The sequence below is a fragment of the Rattus rattus genome, chromosome 8 (assembly GCF_011064425.1).
Source record: "Rattus rattus isolate New Zealand chromosome 8, Rrattus_CSIRO_v1, whole genome shotgun sequence".
In the NCBI taxonomy this organism is placed as follows: Eukaryota; Metazoa; Chordata; class Mammalia; order Rodentia; family Muridae; genus Rattus; species Rattus rattus.
Genome location: NC_046161.1, coordinates 73,899,834 through 73,919,197, shown reverse-complemented (window position 1 = coordinate 73,919,197; position 19,364 = coordinate 73,899,834). Strand labels below are relative to the sequence as shown.

Genomic DNA, 19,364 nt, shown 5'->3' with positions numbered 1-19,364 from the left:
CTATGAAGAATGTCACTGGAAGTTTGGCTGAGATTCTGTTAAAGTTTTAGATTACTTTAGGTAAGATAGCCATTTTCCCAATGTTAAGTCCTTGAATGCATGAATATGAGAGTTCTTTTCGTGTTCTACTGTCTTATTTCTTTCTTCAGCCTTTCAAAGTTTTCCTTTTAGAGGTTGTTTACATCCTTGGCTACCTGGGATAAAGCCAAGTTAATCATGCCAATGATCTTTTTCATGCATTCTTTATTTTTAAGTGGCTTTTTTTGGATAAGTTTTGCATCTATGTTCATCAGGAAGATTTCCATATAATTTTGTTTTTGTGATTTATTAGTTTTGTGATCAGGGTAATACCGACTTTGTTAAAAGAGTTTGGTAGCATTTATTCATTTTCTTTTTTAAGGATCATTTAAAAAAATCATTGGTGTTCATGATTTTTGTTTGGTTTCTTATTTCTTGCTCTGGTAAACTTCAGCAGTGAATAGATCTGGGCCTGGAATTTGTTTTTGAGACTGGGTCTTCCTATGTAGATCAGACTGTCCTGAAACTCATAGATATCTGCTTGTCTCTGCCTACCCAGTGTTGGAATTTAAGGTGGGTGCCATTATGCCTGGACTGGAATATTTTATAGAAAAATATTTTGTTTATTCTTTGAGCCATTCACAGATGAATACAATTTATTTTGATCATGCCACTCTCCATCTCTTCCCTCCAACTCCTGTAGGACCTGCCCCACCATGCATTAATACTCCTTCCAACATAATTGGATGTTTTACTATTTTTTAAAATCGTGGTTTCAATATTGTTGTTTATAGGTCTGTTTAAGCTTATCTGCTCTGGTTTATTTTTGGTAGGTGATATCCATCTAGAAATCCACCCATGTTTTCTCATTTAGAGATGTATCGTGTTTTTAATATGTCTCAATAATATACTGGATTTTAATGGTATCTGTTTACTGTCTTTAAGATGCTATTCCTCTTAATGGGAATGCTTGAATCTCTGGGGTCACTGACAGACTGGGTGAGGACCATGAACTGTCCAGCTGCATGTCACAGTTTGTACTTTGTATATTTCTGCTACACCAGATCCTTAAAGTATTGGTATACAAAAAGTTCGGGAAGAGTACTACCAAACAGTACTTTAAAAAGATCATCATTTTAGTAGGCCTATGCATTTTACTTATTTTAGTAACCTATGCGTTATAACCTTACACTGCTTGTCCCGTGTTGCTTTTCAAATGAGCTAAACTGGTAAAATATTTCATTCGAATGCTATGTATTTTGGCAGTTTTTTTTTAACCATATCCTTTAAAATAAAGCATTTTAATTATATTAAATGGAGTTTGTCGTTCCCATTGAAACACATACTTTTGCCTTTCCTTATGATAGGGCCTGTTCCAGCCCCAACCAACCTACAGTTTACTGAAGTAACTCCGGAGAGTTTTAGGGGAACCTGGGACCACGGCGCTTCAGATGTGTCTCTCTACAGAATAACCTGGGCACCTGTCGGAAACCCAGATAAGCTGGAGGTAATGTTAGCTCTCTCTCTCTCCCTTCTGTCCCATTCTCTCTCCATTTGTCTAAAGGAAAGCCCAGCTGAAATACAGCTTATTTCTGTGTATCAGTGACTTCCTATTGTGAGAAAGCACCATGGTCTAGGCAACTCATGGAAGAGCTGATTTGGAATTAGGGCTCCAGAGGGACAAGAGTGCATTATGGTGAGGAGCCCCAGGTAGCAGGCAGACATGGTGGCCAGAGCAGGAAGTTGGGGAATCATGTCCTCAACTGCAAGCTAGGAGCAAATTAGAAGTGGAGCAAGCTCTTAAAGCCCGCCCCCCAGGGTCGTACTTCCTCTAGCAAGGCCACACCTCCCTTTGGCCTCTCCAAACAGCACCATCCACTGAGGACTGAGTATTCAAATGCCCGAGTCTACGGCAGCCATTTCTGTTTCAAAGCACCACATTCCATTACAGATAAGTCATCTTTGACAAGTGGCTTTGGGCTCATGCACCTCTAATGGTGCAGAGGAACATTCCCCTGAAGATGTCAGCACAATGTCATAGGGTATGCATGATCTGAATGGTATTAATTTAGTATGCATGTGATTTTTTTCCCTCTTTGTCTAAGACCATCTTAAATGGAGATGAAAATACCTTGCTGTTTGAAAATCTGGACCCCAACACTCTGTATGATGTCTCCATCACTGCCATTTATCCCGATGAGTCTGAAAGCGAGGACCTGAGTGGCAGTGAGCGCACATGTAGGTGTTAAACTTTCAACTAGGATCTCGATCGTTCAAAATTAAATGTTAAACACGGAGCTGCAGCTGCATCACTAATGTTTTACTAATTCTGTTTTTTTTCAGTGCGTCTGATACCCTTAACGACACAAGGTAAAAACTTAACCTGTTGGATTGTTTGAATGAACAATGTTTAATTAACAAATAAGGCCATCGAATTCATTGCGAACAGGCCTTCCTCATTTTAATAGCAAGGTTTGCCTTTTCCAGGAGTCACCTTCCTAGAGACACTTGCTTTTTCTGTTACCTTTAGAAGAGTGTACGAGTCAGTAACAATCCACGGGATGGCAAAAGCAGAAAAGACTTGGTGCTACAGGCCTGTAATTCCTGTCGCTTGGGAAGCTGAGGAGGATCATGTGTTCAAGGCCAATTTGGTCAATTTAGTGAGATCCTGATTTACAATAGAAAAACAACAACAACAACAACAACAAAAAAAAAACAAGGGTGGTCAAGATGAGTCAGCAGGCCAGGGTGTTTGTCACCAACCATGATAGCCTTAGTTCAAGCTGCAGAGTCGAAGGAGAGAATTGACTCCTCCAAATGGTCCTCTGGTCGCCACACATAAGATGTGGCAGGGGTGTGTTCCACCATAAATAATCAAATGAACACATAAAGTAACAAAGGGCCAGTAGTTGAACACTTGCCTGGCATCTGTAAGCGTTACCTCTAGTCTCCAGTACCACTAAAAAATGTCTGGTGAATAGGAAGTCCAAGATCAAGATATAAAGGCAGCCAGTTCTGCTCTGGGGCAGGGATCTGTATTCATCTCATTGTGCTGGCAGAGAGAAAGTGAGCTCTCTCTCCCACCTTCAATTATAAGGACTAATCTCCCTTGAGGGACCCACTTTCATGACATCAACCTCAAAAGCCCCATTTGCAAGTTCTACTGCATTGAGCATCGGGGCTTCACTATTTAGAAGGACAAAGTTTGGGGCAACACATCCACTCAGTACTGAATAACCATTTAATATTCAATGACCTTATTATTGGTTTACATTTAATTATAAACCCAGTGGTACATAGCGCTCTCAATGTCCCTTAGAATCACACAGATTTTGTTGGTTTGTTTGCTCTTGTGTTTTAGCAGAAGGTGGGGGGGATTGTTCTATGTGCTCAATATGTTCTCAACCATCTTCTTTCAGCTCCAAAAAGCGGTCCACGGAACCTTCAGGTGTACAATGCCACATCTAACAGCTTGACTGTTAAGTGGGACCCTGCTAGTGGTCGTGTGCAAAAGTACAGAATCACCTATCAGCCTTCGACGGGAGAAGGCAATGAACAAACGGTAATTTGTTTTGAAAAATGTGTAACGTGGGTATGCTCTGCCTGCTGCTCTTCAGCTCCCTGGAGTGTTTACAATATCTACGTTGTTAGGGAATATGGGATTCCCTCTATTGGATAGAATCACTTGAATTTAGCCGGCTCCCCCTCTGGAGTGCATGATGGAGACATAGGATGCTCTGGTGGGACCTGATAGTTATTCTTCATAGTAACTACACATCAGTCATGTGCCCAATTAGCACGATGGTGTCTAAAACCTTTTTGAGCTGATCTGTCACTTTTGCTATCCCAGCCCTCTCTTATTTAATAGAGCCTTTGCATGTTCCATTTATTTAATTTAGTGGCTCGTCTGGGATCCCACCAGCTTAGCCTTTTTATGAAGTGCACTTTATCCTAAGTCTAGAAGCATCGCAGTTTTTAAACAGACAGGGTTGTGTTTTCAGATTCACTGTCAAATGTCTTTTTTGATGAGCTCTAGAACTTTGCTGGCCTTTTTAGGGGGCAGGGTATGGGTTATATTATTTTCTTCTATAACCTCACAGAGAGACAAGGCTTGAATTTTCAATGTTAAATGTGTTGAGCTCAAGCAAGGAGATCATCTCTCTCACCAGTTTCGAAGGTTTGCAGAACTGAGGTTGGCAGTGGATAAATGCGTGTAGGAAAAGGCCACTGCTCTCGCCTGGCAAATGAACTTAAATGGACCACAAATGCCCCAATCCCACTGGAATGGCAGTCTATGAAATACTAAAGGACCAAATCACTCACTCTGTGCTTACTTTGGAAAGTTGGAAGGGAGATATAAGTAGACACCCATTTCCTTCCTTATAATATTAGGTCTCTCCTAACTAAGCCCTTCCAACCTGTTACATATCAAAGTTTCTCAAACATAGTTTTTGCCCATCCTGAGCTCTTTTGGAGAGTAGATGGTTTAAAATGAGCCACTGTAACTCAGTTGATTCAAACTGAAGATGGTCCATGAAGGTTCCCACCCTCCCCCAACCCCCCGGAACTCTGATCGTTTGAGTGAATGGGTGCTAACTTGGAAACATCTGTTAGTGGTAATTCATCCAGACCTTTCCATGAGCACTCCCCATGGGCAGCGCGCCATTTGCGTGCCATTTTCATGTGACTTTAATTACTATGGCATAAACATCTGAATTCAGTAGGCTGTTAACAAATCGTACAAATTTTCTTTCAACAAGATAGCAAGGTGGCCTTGAGCAACGAATTAAAAACTTCAGACTCCATAACTGGAGGAAATTGAGATGTTCATACCTCAAGGCTGGTATCTTGGAGATCACTGGGAACCCCTGCCCGAGTGTGGCTTGGTGAGGGGTCTGGTCACGTGGTCCACATAGCCAATGCTGTTAAGAGTGGCAGTATTTGGGGGAAACACCAAGAGCTTTACATCCTCGGCCCAACCATTTAAATGTGTTTCTAAAATAAATAAAAAACATCTGTAAAATAGCAAGAATAATACTGAATGGTGTGGAGCCTGTAAAATTACAGTTTTTTTGGTGTTTAAAAGACCCTTTGTAGCTTACTTATGATTAATGCCTTGTTTTTGGGAAGAGTTCTATGAAATGTGTTTTGGATAAAATTTCGCAGCGCTGGCGGCTAACAAGTTGAAATATCTTTTTGAGCTCCAGTTTAAAGCTTGGAATCCTTTTCATGACTCGAGACACATACTCTACACATAAAATTCTGCCATGAGATATATTTTAAGCCTTCATTGTGGGACATGGTTCCAGAACTTGGCAAGTGTCTCAAATAGTTCCCTCAGAGAAAGGATAAATTGGTGACTTGGAAAGTATAAGGCTGATGCTTACCAAGAAGTGTTTTCCTCAAGACCACAGTAGGAGGACGGCAGAACAGCGTGGTCCTGCAGAAACTGAAGCCCGACAGTCCGTACACCATCACTGTGTCATCCCAGTATCCTGATGGTGAAGGCGGCCGGATGACTGGAAGGGGCAAAACTAGTAAGTGAGACCAGAGTCCCTGCAGCCTCTCAATTACCACCATGGAACGAAATCACACTTCTACAAACACAGAGGAAACAGAATGTCTTACAGATCTTTTCTAAATTAAAAAAAAATTAAGAACATTTTTAATTGATATAGAATTACATCATTTCTTGTTCCCTTTCTTTTTTTCCTTCTAGCCCTGCCCACCAGCTACCCTGCCTCAAACTCCTCCTATGACTCCCTACTCCACTTTCAGGCCTCCCTTCCTTCCTTCCTCCCCTCCCTCCCTCCCTCCCCCCCCTCCCTCCTCCCTCCCTCCCTCCTCCTTCCTTCCTTCCTTCCTTCCTTCCTTCCTCCTTCCTTCCTTTCTTTCCCTTTTCCTCCTTTTTTTTTTTTTTTTCAAACATTCTCTCTATATAAACCTGGCTGTCCTTGAAATCATAATGTAGACTAGGCTGGCCTTGAACTCACAGATATCTATCTGAATGCCTCTGCCTCTTAAGTGCTGGGATTAAAAGCGCGTACCACCATGCCTGGCAATAGCTTCTTTTTCTTAGAGAGAGAGAGAGAGAGAGAGAGAGAGAGAGAGAGAGAGAGAGAGAGAGAGAGAGAGAGAGAGAATATATAAATACAACCAGCTGAGTCTGTTTTTGTTGTGTGTGTGTCTATGGTTTCAAGACTGGCCCCTTTGCATTGACTAAGCAATAAGGGGGGTTATCCCTGAGAGAGGCTAATGCTCCTCCCAGAAGTTGATCATTGCCTGTAGTTCTTTGTCTAAGGGTAGGACCCCATGAAAAAGTCCTCACTCCCTGTCAACTTGACCATTGGTGTTGCTATTGTTCTAGTCTTGTTTATGCAGCTATTTTTAGGAGAGACTGATTTACTGAAGTCTTCTGAATATTCTGGCTCTTATAGTCTTTCTGTCTCCTCTTCCATGATGTTCCCTGAGCCAAGGACGAATCTTTTAAGATGGTAGCTGTTCTTTTTAATGTCTGTGCTTGTAGTAATGTTTTTATTTATGTGAACAAAAGATGTCATTATCTACCAGGATTAAAAAGAATAAATTCAAGGACCCATAATGTCCTACAGATAGATGAGACATGTGTATCACAGAAGTGCAAATCTTTCATTTGTTTAATTACTTCAACAAACATCTGTGGAGACTCTGCTATGTTCTAGGTGACTTGAAGATATTGCTTAACTCGTGTTTTAGATATAGTTGCTAGTTAGAGCATCACAAGAGTGTACTTCCTGTGTATTCCAGAACCTCTGAATACCGTGAGGAATTTGAGAGTGTATGACCCATCTACCAGCACTTTGAGTGTTCGCTGGGACCATGCAGAAGGCAATCCTCGCCAGTACAAACTCTTCTATGCCCCAGCCGGTGGTCCAGAAGAACTGGTAATTATTATTTTTTTGAGACAGGGTTTTTCTATGTAGCTCTGGATGTCCTAGAACTTGCTGTGTAGACCAGGTAGCCCTTGAACTCACTCCTAAATGGAAAATACTAGCCTGTTTAAACTTCAGGAGATTGGTTTAAAATGGAAATAGAAAGAAGTAAGTTGTTTAAAGGTGAAGAATTTGTATTAATGTGAAGGACTTGGTAGAGGACTCATACTTGATGTTTTGGAGCCTAGGGAGTGGGGAGAGAGTGGGTTGGGTGCTGGTTGGGACCAGGAGATAAAGGTAGACAATGTATGCAGAGACGTCATAAACTTCTTGTAATTTCATTGGGCAATGCTTTCAGTTTATATTCTATTATTTGAAGGATTAGCTCCTTTACTAGTTTCAAATTCAATACTCTGCTCTGTGTCTTATTAAACTTTTAGGTACCAATCCCTGGGAATACCAACTATGCCATTCTTAGGAACCTGCAGCCAGATACTCCATACACTGTCACAGTGGTTCCTGTCTATGCAGAAGGTGACGGCGGGCGCACATCAGATACTGGAAGGACACGTGAGTACAAAGCAGGAGAATGGACTTCCCATCATAGACATCGATCCCCACTCTAAAGAGCACATTGAGCAATGAAGACAATTAGAAAAAAAGTCAGAATGAGAAGATTAAAAATATCAAAATGACCCACAGCTCAGTTTTCAAAACTCAACCTGTTGTGTCTTGTCCTTGGATTTTATAGGGTAGGTTGCGGAAATCTGTTCGCTTTATTACTTGGTTGTGCATTTCTCTGGTTTGCTGCTGAAATGCGTTTGGTGTTACTTGCTTTTATCTACTATCAATGTCGTCAAACCAGTTTAAATACTTTTGCCGGCCTCTCTGGATACTGCTTAGCCTCTTGTGCACACTTAGCACTTTATGATTTTTTAAGGCATACCTTGGCTGGTTGAAGGGGATGAAGCATGGGACGTTTCCTCCAGGGTACAATCAGGGGTCTAGAGAAGTGATGCTGTTGGTTAAGCTAGAGTTTTGGGTTAGTAAGCAGATTTAATTTTCTAAATTTTATTGATGGAAGATAATTGAGAACTGACTTGTCTCTTCATTTATCTTTTCTTTTTTAATCGTAGAAGATATTCCACAGCTAGTGTTAAATAAGGAGGAATGAATGACAGAAAGAATGAATGACTGAAAGCAGCTGACTGAATCTATTCCTTTCTGTTGGTTAGAAGGCAGCCTATAAAAGCAAGCTCTGGCTCCATTAGTTATACTGGGAACCTAACTACTTCTGTTTCCTCCTCCTCGTCCCATGTTCCTGTATAGCCAGCCCAGTCCTGTTGCTCACGCTCATTGTCTTTTATTGAAAACAACATTGACTGGGCAAAGAAAGGCTAACTTTGTCTGATTTGCATTTGGAGAGTTTTCATGTGCTTTTGTGTGTAACCAGAAGTATGAAGTGGATAGGACTTTATCCCATTACGGAGAGTGTAACTTGTGAAACAGTGATGAAAAGCTTGACACGTATAAACAGACATGAGAAATGGACACTGGCTTTCCTTTCCTCAGTGGTGAGAGGACTGGCGAGAAATGTCCAAGTGTATAACCCTACGCCCAACAGCCTCGATGTCCGCTGGGACCCTGCCCCAGGGCCAGTGCAGCAGTACCGCATTGTGTACTCCCCAGTGGCTGGGACAAGACCCTCAGAATCTGTAAGTCATTTTGTCGTATTAGAGCTCGGAAAAGAACATTGTCAATTCTGTGTGGCTTCTGCTACAGCAGCTGACTGGGGGACAATAACTCTGTCACTGCCTCTCATGTATACTACTAGGTTTCGTGATTATTAGAGTTGCACGTTTGAGTCGCATTTAGGAGCTTTTATAACCCATCCATATGCTAGTATATTATATTTAAATGACTGTGTTTGCGAGCTATGACAGATATGGTAATTGTAAGTTTGTTTAAGAAAGAACTTGGGGGAAAAGCGAATTAGCTACGGGACACACACCGTTTCTAGAACTTTCAATAATGGATATATTGAGAAGCTACACACGTCTTTGCTATGAAAATATATTCATCACCCCTTTATTTATTAGCTCTCACAAACTGTAGAATCTCTTTAGGACTCGTCAGTATTTTTCCCAAGTGCTGACCAGGCTGTTTACCTTCTGAGGTCAGATGCAAACAGGCATATTTGGGGAGGTCTGGTCAGAGACTTACAGCTATCTTCCTGATAAATTCCGGTTCTGTTCTGAGAGTAGGCCAACAACATATAAACCTGGAGCTATTTAGTGTGAATAATAATGGCCCCAAAATGCGGAAAGGGAAAGAAGTCTATGGACTGACAAGTCTTTGCAAACTCGAGCGATGAACAGAGATAAGAAAATGATAAGAAGTGAATGTATTCTGGAGAGTAGCATTGGTTTTCATGTTCCTTTATATAGTATGGCAAAATTTCTTTCTTAACGACTTTACTCTTATCCAAAATTTCTGTCTTAACACTGAATATCTCTGCCACTATCATGGGCTCCCTTCTCTCATGTGTATGTGACATTTAGGATATACTGTGAGCAAATACACATCCTAATATTCCGTTTGAGTCTTTATGAGGAAGGTAAATGGGAGATAATCGAAGCAAACAAGGGGGGATTTCTGAGAAGAGCTCTGTCTCATACTGCGCTGGAGGCAGACCTTGCAGAGACGCATGCTTGGCTTCGAACGTGCCTGGGCGCAGCCTCTTCTGACAAATACTATTGTGCTGACTAACCGAGGGCCTGGCAAGCGTTAGCTGTCAGGCAACATTTGGCACGTTCTCTCCCCTTCAGATTGTGGTGCCAGGGAATACCCGCACGGTGCATCTGGAGAGGTTGATTCCTGACACACCCTACTCTGTGAACATCGTGGCTCTCTACTCAGATGGAGAGGGGAATCCCAGCCCCGGCCAGGGCCGAACACGTGAGGCAAACACCCTGTTTCCACTTCATCTCTTGTCACTGAGTGAGGGGTGGGGGGTGGGTGATAGGTGAGGGACTCCAAGGACTCTGTGCAGGACAGTGTAGACTCTGCATGTAATTCTGTTCGGGATTTCCCACATTCTTACTCCAGGCTCAGGCTGTGGTTCCACAACTACCTTTTGTGCTGAATGAATTTTATTTGAACGTTAAAAAAAAAATCTGGGGTCTAAATGGAAGAAGTCTTTCCTCTTCCGCCCCCTTCTTTTTTTTATGCAATGGGTTTTATTGCCAAACAGGCACTTTGGCAATGTGAAGGCTTAGCTTCTGTCCTTTAAGTGGAGGTGGTTACAGTGGTTAAAACTATCCCCTTCTTTCCCAGTCTGCATATTTCAGTGCAAATGTAGCCCTGTTTTGTTGAAAGTTCAGTACATAACTGTATCTCAGAAAGGTAGCATGTTATGCTGTGTGGTGTCACATGAAAAGCACAGAAGGTAGTGGACCGTGGCTCAGGGGAGGAAGCATGATGAATGGTGACTTCAGCACCAGTAAGCTTGCCTCTTGTAAGCTGACCTGGAAAAATGCTCTCAGGCAAGCAGCAAAACCAACTGTGTTTTATTTAGTGCCACGGAGTGGACCAAGAAATCTACGGGTCTTTGGGGAGATGACCAACAGCCTCTCTGTAGCCTGGGACCATGCTGACGGGCCAGTTCAGCAATACAGGATCATTTATTCTCCTACTGTCGGCGATCCAATTGATGAATATGTACGTATAATACCCATTGATTGGCATTTAAAAAAATCACTTCACCTGGTAGGAGGGTGGGATTAAGCTTCTTTCTGAGAACTAGGCATCATTGGTTACTTCTGAGCTCTTGGATCTTGTGTGACAGGTCTCACATAGTTTTCTCTGCTGTGGGGACGACAGGAAAGTTCTGCTTGAGTCTTCCATAGTGAGGCAGTGACTTGGGGATCGTTTCTATCGGAAGGACTGATGGAAAACTGTCCTATTCTACATTTCTAACTGCTTGCTTACTTGAAAAGGCCTACTATAATATGCCACATATTAATCCATAATGTCCGAACTAATGTCCTGATGATGTGAATATTCCAATCTTACCCTTCTAGACCAATTCCTCTGCATGCTCTCCCCTTGGTATCTCAGTACTTGTCTCCATTTTCTCTAACCTCGCACTTTTTTTCTGTACTCTTTTGGTTTGGAATGTATCAATCTCCCGTTAGTTGGTTCTAGGTTAACTTTCTCTATTTCTTCCTCCCTTCCCCATCCCTGTCTTTGATTCTTTCACTAAGAAACTCAGGACTTTGCATATGAGAAACAATTTCTCTACCATTGACTTACATTGGTAATCTCTTTAAACTGTTGGCAGTGTAAATATTGCATCCCCCTAGACGCAAGTTCAAGTTTTTTCATCTCTCTTCCCTCATGACCCCACCCCTACATCCCCCACCCCTCCATCCCCCACCCCTACATCCCCCACCCCTCCATCCCCCACCCCTCCATCCCCCATCCTTTCTCCCTTTCTTCTTTTACCTCTTCCTTTTTGTGGGCCTGGGGACTAACCAGGATCTTGTGTGTATGCTAGTCAAACACTCCACCTTGGGGCTACCGTCTTTAACCCCTCAAGTTTCTTGGAATTTCTTTATAGTTGGAAAACTGCAGACACTGACATTTATTGATTGATTTCTGTGACAAGCTCCTAGATTGGCTCAAATGGTGACTGTAAGCTAGTTAGATGTGTGGTTTGCAGCCCCGTCGCTGCTGTATCCTTTTTGAACCGTTCTCCTTCCACACGCTTTTTCATGTGGAGAAATATCCAACCTCTTGATTTTGGCATAACAATCTCTAATTGAAGTCCTCTTTTATTAAGAGGAAACAGGTGATTGTCAATTAGTATTTTTAAGAATCAAAACGAGATAAACAATGTTACTACTCATGTTTAGTATCATTTCTTCCATGCTGGGGGAAAATGTTCCTATGACTTCTGAGAATGTTTCTTTTAGCAGTTCACTGTTTGTAGTTATGGGAGCCCAGGCCAGGAGGCTTAGCCACAGTGTTTGTACATGACAAGGGAGGTTGGGAAATGCATAGATCATTCGTCTTTGAAAAGGGAGTTTAGTACATTTTCCATTTCCTCTTTTTCAAAGTACATGTAATTAGTATCAACTAAACCAATACTCCTGAGGGTGGAAACCTGTCCATTTTTTTCCTGACTGACAGACACCTGGTCCATAGCATGTCCTCTACTTGGAAATGTGATGTGCTATGATAACATACTCAGACACAGCGACTCGGTGATATGCTCCGAGTGTTGTTTGTGTTACTGTCTTTAGAGCTTGTACTCTCCAGAGATGCTCAGTCCTACGACTGCATAGTGGCTGGTCTGGGATTTCAGCCAATATCTGTGAGGCCTTCAACTCTTCTTCCAAGCTGTGTAGAGGCAGGGTAGATAATGTGCCTTTCCCCGAGCATTTTGAAACAAAAGTATGAAGAATCTGTTTTTAATTATGGGGCTGTATAAAAACAGCCTGGGCTTCTGATCTAGGTGTCCTCTTGTTGAAAGTGAATGGTAACTTGAACTTTCCTTACAGACCACAGTTCCAGGCAGGAGAAACAATGTAATACTGCAGCCCCTGCAACCTGACACTCCATATAAAATTACTGTCATTGCCATTTATGAGGACGGAGATGGTGGCCATCTAACCGGAAACGGGAGGACTGGTCAGTGTTGACTTATATTTATTTGCTCTTTTAAGTGCTCAGGTTTTTAATGTCACTATACCACTAAAACTGAGACCCACTACCTTTACCAGCATATGTCAGATACTACACTGATAATACATCATATTCGACGTTAGACATTGAACGTTGTTAAGATGATGACACAAGAACATAATTTATTTCTTAACCACTTAAAGGTACAAGCAGAGGAGCAAAAGGGTGACAGGAATCTGAATATTTTCTGTTGCTTGAGATTCTCTTTTTCTTTTTAGTGCACTCTGTGAAATGTTACAGTGTGCATGGTGTCAAGTGAGGCTGTAGGTGTAAGTCAATGTGGTATTAACTAGACATCCTCTGGTACACTTGAATCGTAATGCAGAAATAGAGAAACAAAATGATGACCTCTTTCTAAAGGTGTAGATTAAAATTATTGCCTTAGATAATCTACGGAGAATAACCAGTGTTTGGGCCCACCCTTTGATCTTTACTGGTGGCAATTTTGTTTGGTTTAAAGATTCTCTAACCTATTTTTTTTCTTGACAGCCTTTAAAAATATGCTTACCTCGAAGCCTCTTCGAGAGCTGCCAATGCCCTTAGCCTGAGATACGGCCTGTAGCTCTTCTGATATACAGTAGCCAAGGCTTGGGAGCCACTGGTTCCCACAAGGCAGGCTGGGCTCCAGTTGTGTAAACACAGACACTGTGTTTTCTTCCTTGATTTAGAAAATCTACTTGGTTACGAGGTTTATGTCTCTTTATGCACTCACTTTCTCAAAGTCTTTTTGGGCTTCCATGTTCTTGATAACATCAAGAAACTTGATGAAAGGCAACATTGGGATGCTTGTAACAGAAAAGCTGACTGGAGTACATTCAGCTCCGTGTCTGCAGCTTGGAAATCTGTGCTATTTATTGACATTCTAGTGACGCTAGGTGTTTCTTGATGAGCAACTCACTTTCCCACTTTCCCAAGCTTAAAATATATCTTGATAACTTTTTGGGGACTGTGGAGTATTTCAGAATTTTGTGCTTACCAAAATCATAAATATAAACTTTGATTTCTGTAGGTAGGGCCAAAGCTATGTCTAGTTTTCCTCATGGAAGTAAGTTTTCATGTTGGAATAGTCATTTCTCTGATGCCATGGATAGAGTACCGCACACAAAATACTATGGATTTTGCAAGTTACATATTTTGGGAGAGAATATACATTTGTGGCAAAACTTCTGACAGACTGAGACTCTAGGCTGTGTAGAGGACAGGGAGGGTTAGGGAAAGAACGTTACTTTAGTCATTGTCTTGCTGGTCTATTGTGAAGACCACATCTTATTTATGGAATGAGGTGCTGACCAGATAGTCTGCAATGTGCTTTCTAGTTCTAATACTGTGCAATGTACAATATTTAAAGATCTGAGATCTTTCTTATTATCTTTAATCCTGATCACACACCAGCCCAGAACCTTGCTATTGAATCTTCTGAAAACCATCCATTCCAGAGTCCATTTGAATTGCCGTTTGAATTTTCAAAACTATTAAGTATTTTTTGGAACACGACAATGGCTCTTTAATTATTTTCTGGATAAGAAAATTTCAGGATATTAAAAAATTAAGCTGCTCTCTAGGGAATGTCCTGACAAGTCAGTGATGTGTACCCATGTTTCCTTGCAGTGGGCCTGCTTCCGCCTCAGAACATGCACATCTCTGACGAATGGTACACAAGGTTCCGAGTGTCCTGGGACCCTTCACCCTCACCAGTCCTTGGATATAAAATTGTGTACAAGCCAGTGGGTAAGGAACCACAGTTTTCATAACAGGAATATATTGGAAAGTTTTATTGTGACAAATACTTAATCTTAATTGGGGGGTTTATACCCCACCTTTGATCATATAGTTCCCTGATAAATAACATACATCTTTTATATTTATAAGCCTTAATAAGCACTAAAGCTGGGCAGATATCTGTCTTCTCTGCTACTATGTCTACTTCCTCACCAATAACCCCGAGTTATAACTTGCCATGTTCTGTCTGGGCTGCTTTTAACTTGAATTGGCCAACCCTCATGGCCATATTTTTATGACTTACCTAACCCATGACTTCTTCTGTCTTCTCCTCTTTCCAGCGTCTCTCCTCTTTACCCTTGTGGTCTCTCCTCAGACCCCAGGCCTGGGAAACCAAACTGCACCGATCACTTTTCTGCCCAGCTATAGGCTTGTAGGTTTCTTTATTCACCAATGAGGGATACCTGGGGCAAGGTTACATAGAATCACTTGTGTATGTGCAGATTCTCTCATATCTGGGGGGCAACTAGGTCTTGGGGAGCAGCATTTTGCATTACAATACACAGCAAAAGACCAAACTTCAGCAAGTCATTTGCATATGATTGTAAATTAATTATGGATTATATTTAGCCCAATCTAGCTTTAAATGAATGAGACTCAAGTTACGATTTATCTTGGGCTCTGCACAATTACTGGGTGATTAGCCCCAATCTAATTCTCTAGTTATTCTGGCCACTTCCTCAACTGTGCTCTGCCCAAGTTGCTGTTTGAAACTTTCTGTTTTATTTCTGCTTCAGCAATCTGGCATCTTGGAGAGGCATTTCACTCCAGCACCTGCTGCTGGCCTATTGTGACTAATGGAGGCCTACCTCCTGTTCTCTTCATCTTCTTCATGTCCCTTTCTCCTTTTCCTTCTCTTCATTGTCCTTATCTGTGCTCCCCACCCCAGCAGAGTAACTCAAACTCTACTCTCTCTATCCCTCCAGTAATTGGCTGTTGACAGTTTTATTTAACTGAGAGTTTTGAATTGGGGAGTAAAGTCTACCTGGCATCACTTGGTGTGTGTGTGAGGATCTGTTCATCACGGGTAACCAGATCTTGGGAGGCTGTATTTAGCATTTGAATACATAGCAGTACTAGACCAACGCCCAACATATGATAGTATCAGACTATACTTCCTACTATTGGATTCTCCTATAAATACATTATGTCCTTTGGTACTAGAGGTACTATTTCCAGAAACAGCCTTTAAGTCATCAGCCTAAAATATCATTATCACTCTGGGTGCATACAAGACTCTCATTAAATTTTACAATTGAAAATGCTGATCTGTGGCTATTCTCCAATGGATGGTCCTCACACCCCAGAGCATTAGTCAGCATAAAGTGTACTTAATGGACTACTAAACCAAAAAGAGGATACTGTTTGGAGAGGGATGGGTAATAAGGATTGATTTAGGAGGAGTTGGGGGAAACGAATGTCAATTGAGTCTGTAGTCTGTGGAAGGCATCATGCTGGCTAATTAGGGCTTTAAAAGAATGAGAGAATGAGTTTCTGACTTTATCTCCATGCTGTGCTGTGCTTTGAGGATGGGAGTGAAGCTGGTGCTTACAGATTCCTGGTTGCTGCCCACTGTGGCATGAGAAAAGAGCCTGAAGGACGATTGGACTTAATGCGCTCATCCTAATAGTCGAGTTTTCAAGTTAACAGCTTTCATTTTGAACAAAAACGAAGACAAGTGATTATATCCTTCGGTGTCCTTCCTTTTGTTTTTAAAGGTTCCAATGAGCCCATGGAGGCCTTTGTTGGAGAAGTCACGTCATACACTTTACACAACCTCAATCCCAGCACTACCTATGATGTCAGTGTTTATGCACAGTATGACTCTGGACTCAGCGTTCCCCTCACAGATCAAGGCACCACGTGTGAGTTATGCATCATGTTGTGGTTGTAAGAAACGTAGTAGAACTTTCCAGGCTGTTCTCTCACAATCTTACTCTCTCTCCTGTGCACATGTCTTCTGCAACATCACAAAGGGTCGTGGCTCTCAGTCTCCCTAAGGCTGAGACCCTTTAATACAGTTCCTCATGTCCTGCTGACCCCCAACCAGCATTTAACATTTCTTCACTGCTAATTCATGACTGTAATTTTTGCGACTGTTATAAGTGGTAATGTAAATATCTGATATGAAGGGTGTCTGATGTGCAGGATATCTGATATGCATCCCCTGTGAAAGGGTCATTCAACCTCAAAGGGGTTGAGACCCATAGGTTGAAAACCACTGACACAGGTAGACAATTTAGTCTCCAGTTAACAACATCTATATAAATCTCTAAGTAACTTAGTAGACTTATACACGTATATAAGAAGAGGAAGTGATTTTATTTATTTATTTATTTTTATTGGTTTTATTTTTTTATGGTCCAGTTGTTACTTCCCTCCTGGTCTGCCCTCCCACAATTCCTCATCCCATTCCTCCTCCCCCCCTGGAGGAAGTGGTTTTTATTTGATATAGAATATTATATTTTGATTTTTAAAATACTAAACTTATTCCATTGTCATTTTGTAACCCATAGTTATTTGTGTAAAAATAAGGCTATTGCAGTTTTTTTATGACATTGAATGTTAAGATATATATCCTGCATTCATTGATATAATCTAATAGAAATACTGACTCAGCAATTCGTCTCTTAGATTTTGTTGTCCTGATGTTTTTTTGATAAGTTTTATAGGATTCAGCAGCTTGTACATCAGATATTTTTACTTTTTTCTGTAAATGACATTCATAATTTTGAGGGACTGTATAATTTCTTTTCCTTGAAAATCGCTGATGGAAACCAGGCATGGTGGCTCATACCTTTAATCCCAGCACTTGGGAGGCAGAGGTAGGTGGACCTGTATGAGCTTGAGGCCAGCCTGGTCTGTATAGTGAATTCCAGGACAGTCACAGCAGCTGTATAGGGCGACCCTGTTCAAGGAAAAAAGAAAACAAAATCATCAACGGAGAAGCAGGATGGTTTTGTCTCTGCCACATTTTCAGACATGTTTCATGGAAGTTTCTCGTAACAGTGCAAGATTTCAAGCATTTGTTTTATTTTTCATCCACAGTGTGTGCTTGAACATCACGTTATGGTGAAAGCTATGCATTTCTTCTGTACTACACATAGTGAATCTATTTTTTTCTTTCCTCTGTAGTGTACTTAAATGTGACAGATCTGAAAACTTACCAGGTTGGATGGGACACCTTCTGTGTCAAATGGTCACCTCACCGGGCAGCAACCTCTTACAGGCTAAAGCTGAGTCCTGCCGATGGTATGTGCAAAAGGAAACAACCTGAGCCTGTGTAGCAGCGTCTTAACTGGAAGCCAAGCACATTTCGCTGTGTTTATAAGCCATTATATAAACATGCCCTCCCAGACAGTGGATGATAACACTTGTTTTTCCTCTGCTCACAATCAGGAACCAGGGGACAAGAAATAACAGTGAGAGGATCAGAGACCAGTCACTGCTTCACTGGCCTCTCCCCGGAGGCTGAGTATGGCGTTACTGTTTTTGTGCAGACACCAAATCTCGAGGGGCCGGGTGTCCCCATCAAAGAACAGACGAGTAAGTTCTGAGGAATCTGGAGCATAGAATGTTCCAAGTGTGGGCGACTTCCGAGTCTTCTCCCCTGGGGTAGCAGTAATAGGATGAGCAGGGTGTGTGGCTATGTCAGGATCTTTGTCTGTAGTGCTTGTCTTTATTGGTGGTATCTTAAAATGCTTCAGTGTTTCTTCTTATTTTATGTGTATTGGTATTTTGCCTGCATATATGTCTGTATGAAAGTGTTGGCTCTCCTAGAACTGGATTTACAGGCAGGTAAAGCTGCCATGTGGGTGCAGGGCATTGAACCCTGATTCTCTAGAAGAGCGACTGGTGCTCCTAATGACTGAGTCACCTCTCCAACCCCTATTATGGTATTCTAAGAATAGGGCGGAAGAAGAATGAGATGGTTCTGACGTAGGTTCTCCCTCTGAACTTCCGCTGTCTGCTCCATAATTGATCTGAGAGTTGACTGAGGGTGCACAGTCTAGCTAGGAAGGAATCTCCTTTAGTTATTGTCAATGGGCTGGACCTCTGCTTTCTAAGTCTTGATTTGTTTTTAAGGGTTAAAGCCCCATTTCCTTGTGGGCTAGGCAATGTGCATGTTATATTTTTCTAACTGTTGCTTTGAAATACTAGCTGTGAAACCAACAGAGGCTCCCACAGAACCACCCACGCCTTCGCCTCCTCCCACTATCCCACCTGCCCGTGACGGTAAGTAACGTTAACACAAAAAGATAAAACCAGGCTGTGGGGAATCCTAGACTCATGCCACGTGCACGCCATTTACAACCGACTCAGAATGTTCTGATATTATGTCTGCTGAAGGGTTTTTGCAGAGGAAACAAAGATGAACAGTTATTTGTTTTTCTTTTTCTAGGCACATTTTGGGGGCGAATCATGTCAGTTCTAATCCAACCCAGGCCTTTAGCTAGGGCTGTTTCCTTAGTTTTGCAGCAAAAGCTCTAAAGGGACCTTCCATTTTCTCCACAGTCACACTGTTGCCTCTTTGCTCTGCTGACTGCTGGCGTCAACAGACACTGTGAACCTTTCTGGCTATATCTGAAATCTAATCACTTAGGCCATTGACTTTGGAATTCCTGGCTCCTGAACTGAGAAGAGACCCAGATTACTCAAAGCTAAAAATATTTCCATTCATCAAAATCTGAGACATGATTGTCAGTTGCAGTGAACTGGTAAAAAACAGACAGAACTATTAAGGCTGCTGTCTCAGTAATTTGAGGGCCTCTTCTCTTCTCTTCTCTTCTCTATCTTCTTTCTCCTCCTCCTCCTCCTCCTCCTCTTCCTCCTCCTCCTCCTCCTCCTCTTTTACTTCATGTTGCATCAAGTCCATTTTAAGCAAAAAAATTTGGTTGATTCTTTTTT

General features: G+C 41.8%; 1 protein-coding gene across 1 annotated transcript in view; it reads left to right on the top strand.

Annotated features, from left to right (window-relative positions):
* The window catches only part of Col12a1 (collagen type XII alpha 1 chain), a 117,028-nt gene that overhangs the window by 59,399 nt on the left and 38,265 nt on the right, over positions 1–19,364 (top strand). Inside the window, 16 exon segments of the mRNA XM_032909894.1 lie at positions 1,386–1,525; positions 2,124–2,256; positions 2,362–2,388; positions 3,438–3,580; positions 5,426–5,555; positions 6,805–6,941; positions 7,370–7,499; positions 8,502–8,644; positions 9,758–9,887; positions 10,507–10,649; positions 12,494–12,623; positions 14,286–14,405; positions 16,175–16,321; positions 17,592–17,708; positions 17,856–18,002; positions 18,618–18,692. Of these exon segments, the coding sequence (XP_032765785.1) occupies positions 1,386–1,525; positions 2,124–2,256; positions 2,362–2,388; positions 3,438–3,580; positions 5,426–5,555; positions 6,805–6,941; positions 7,370–7,499; positions 8,502–8,644; positions 9,758–9,887; positions 10,507–10,649; positions 12,494–12,623; positions 14,286–14,405; positions 16,175–16,321; positions 17,592–17,708; positions 17,856–18,002; positions 18,618–18,692 (1,992 nt within the window).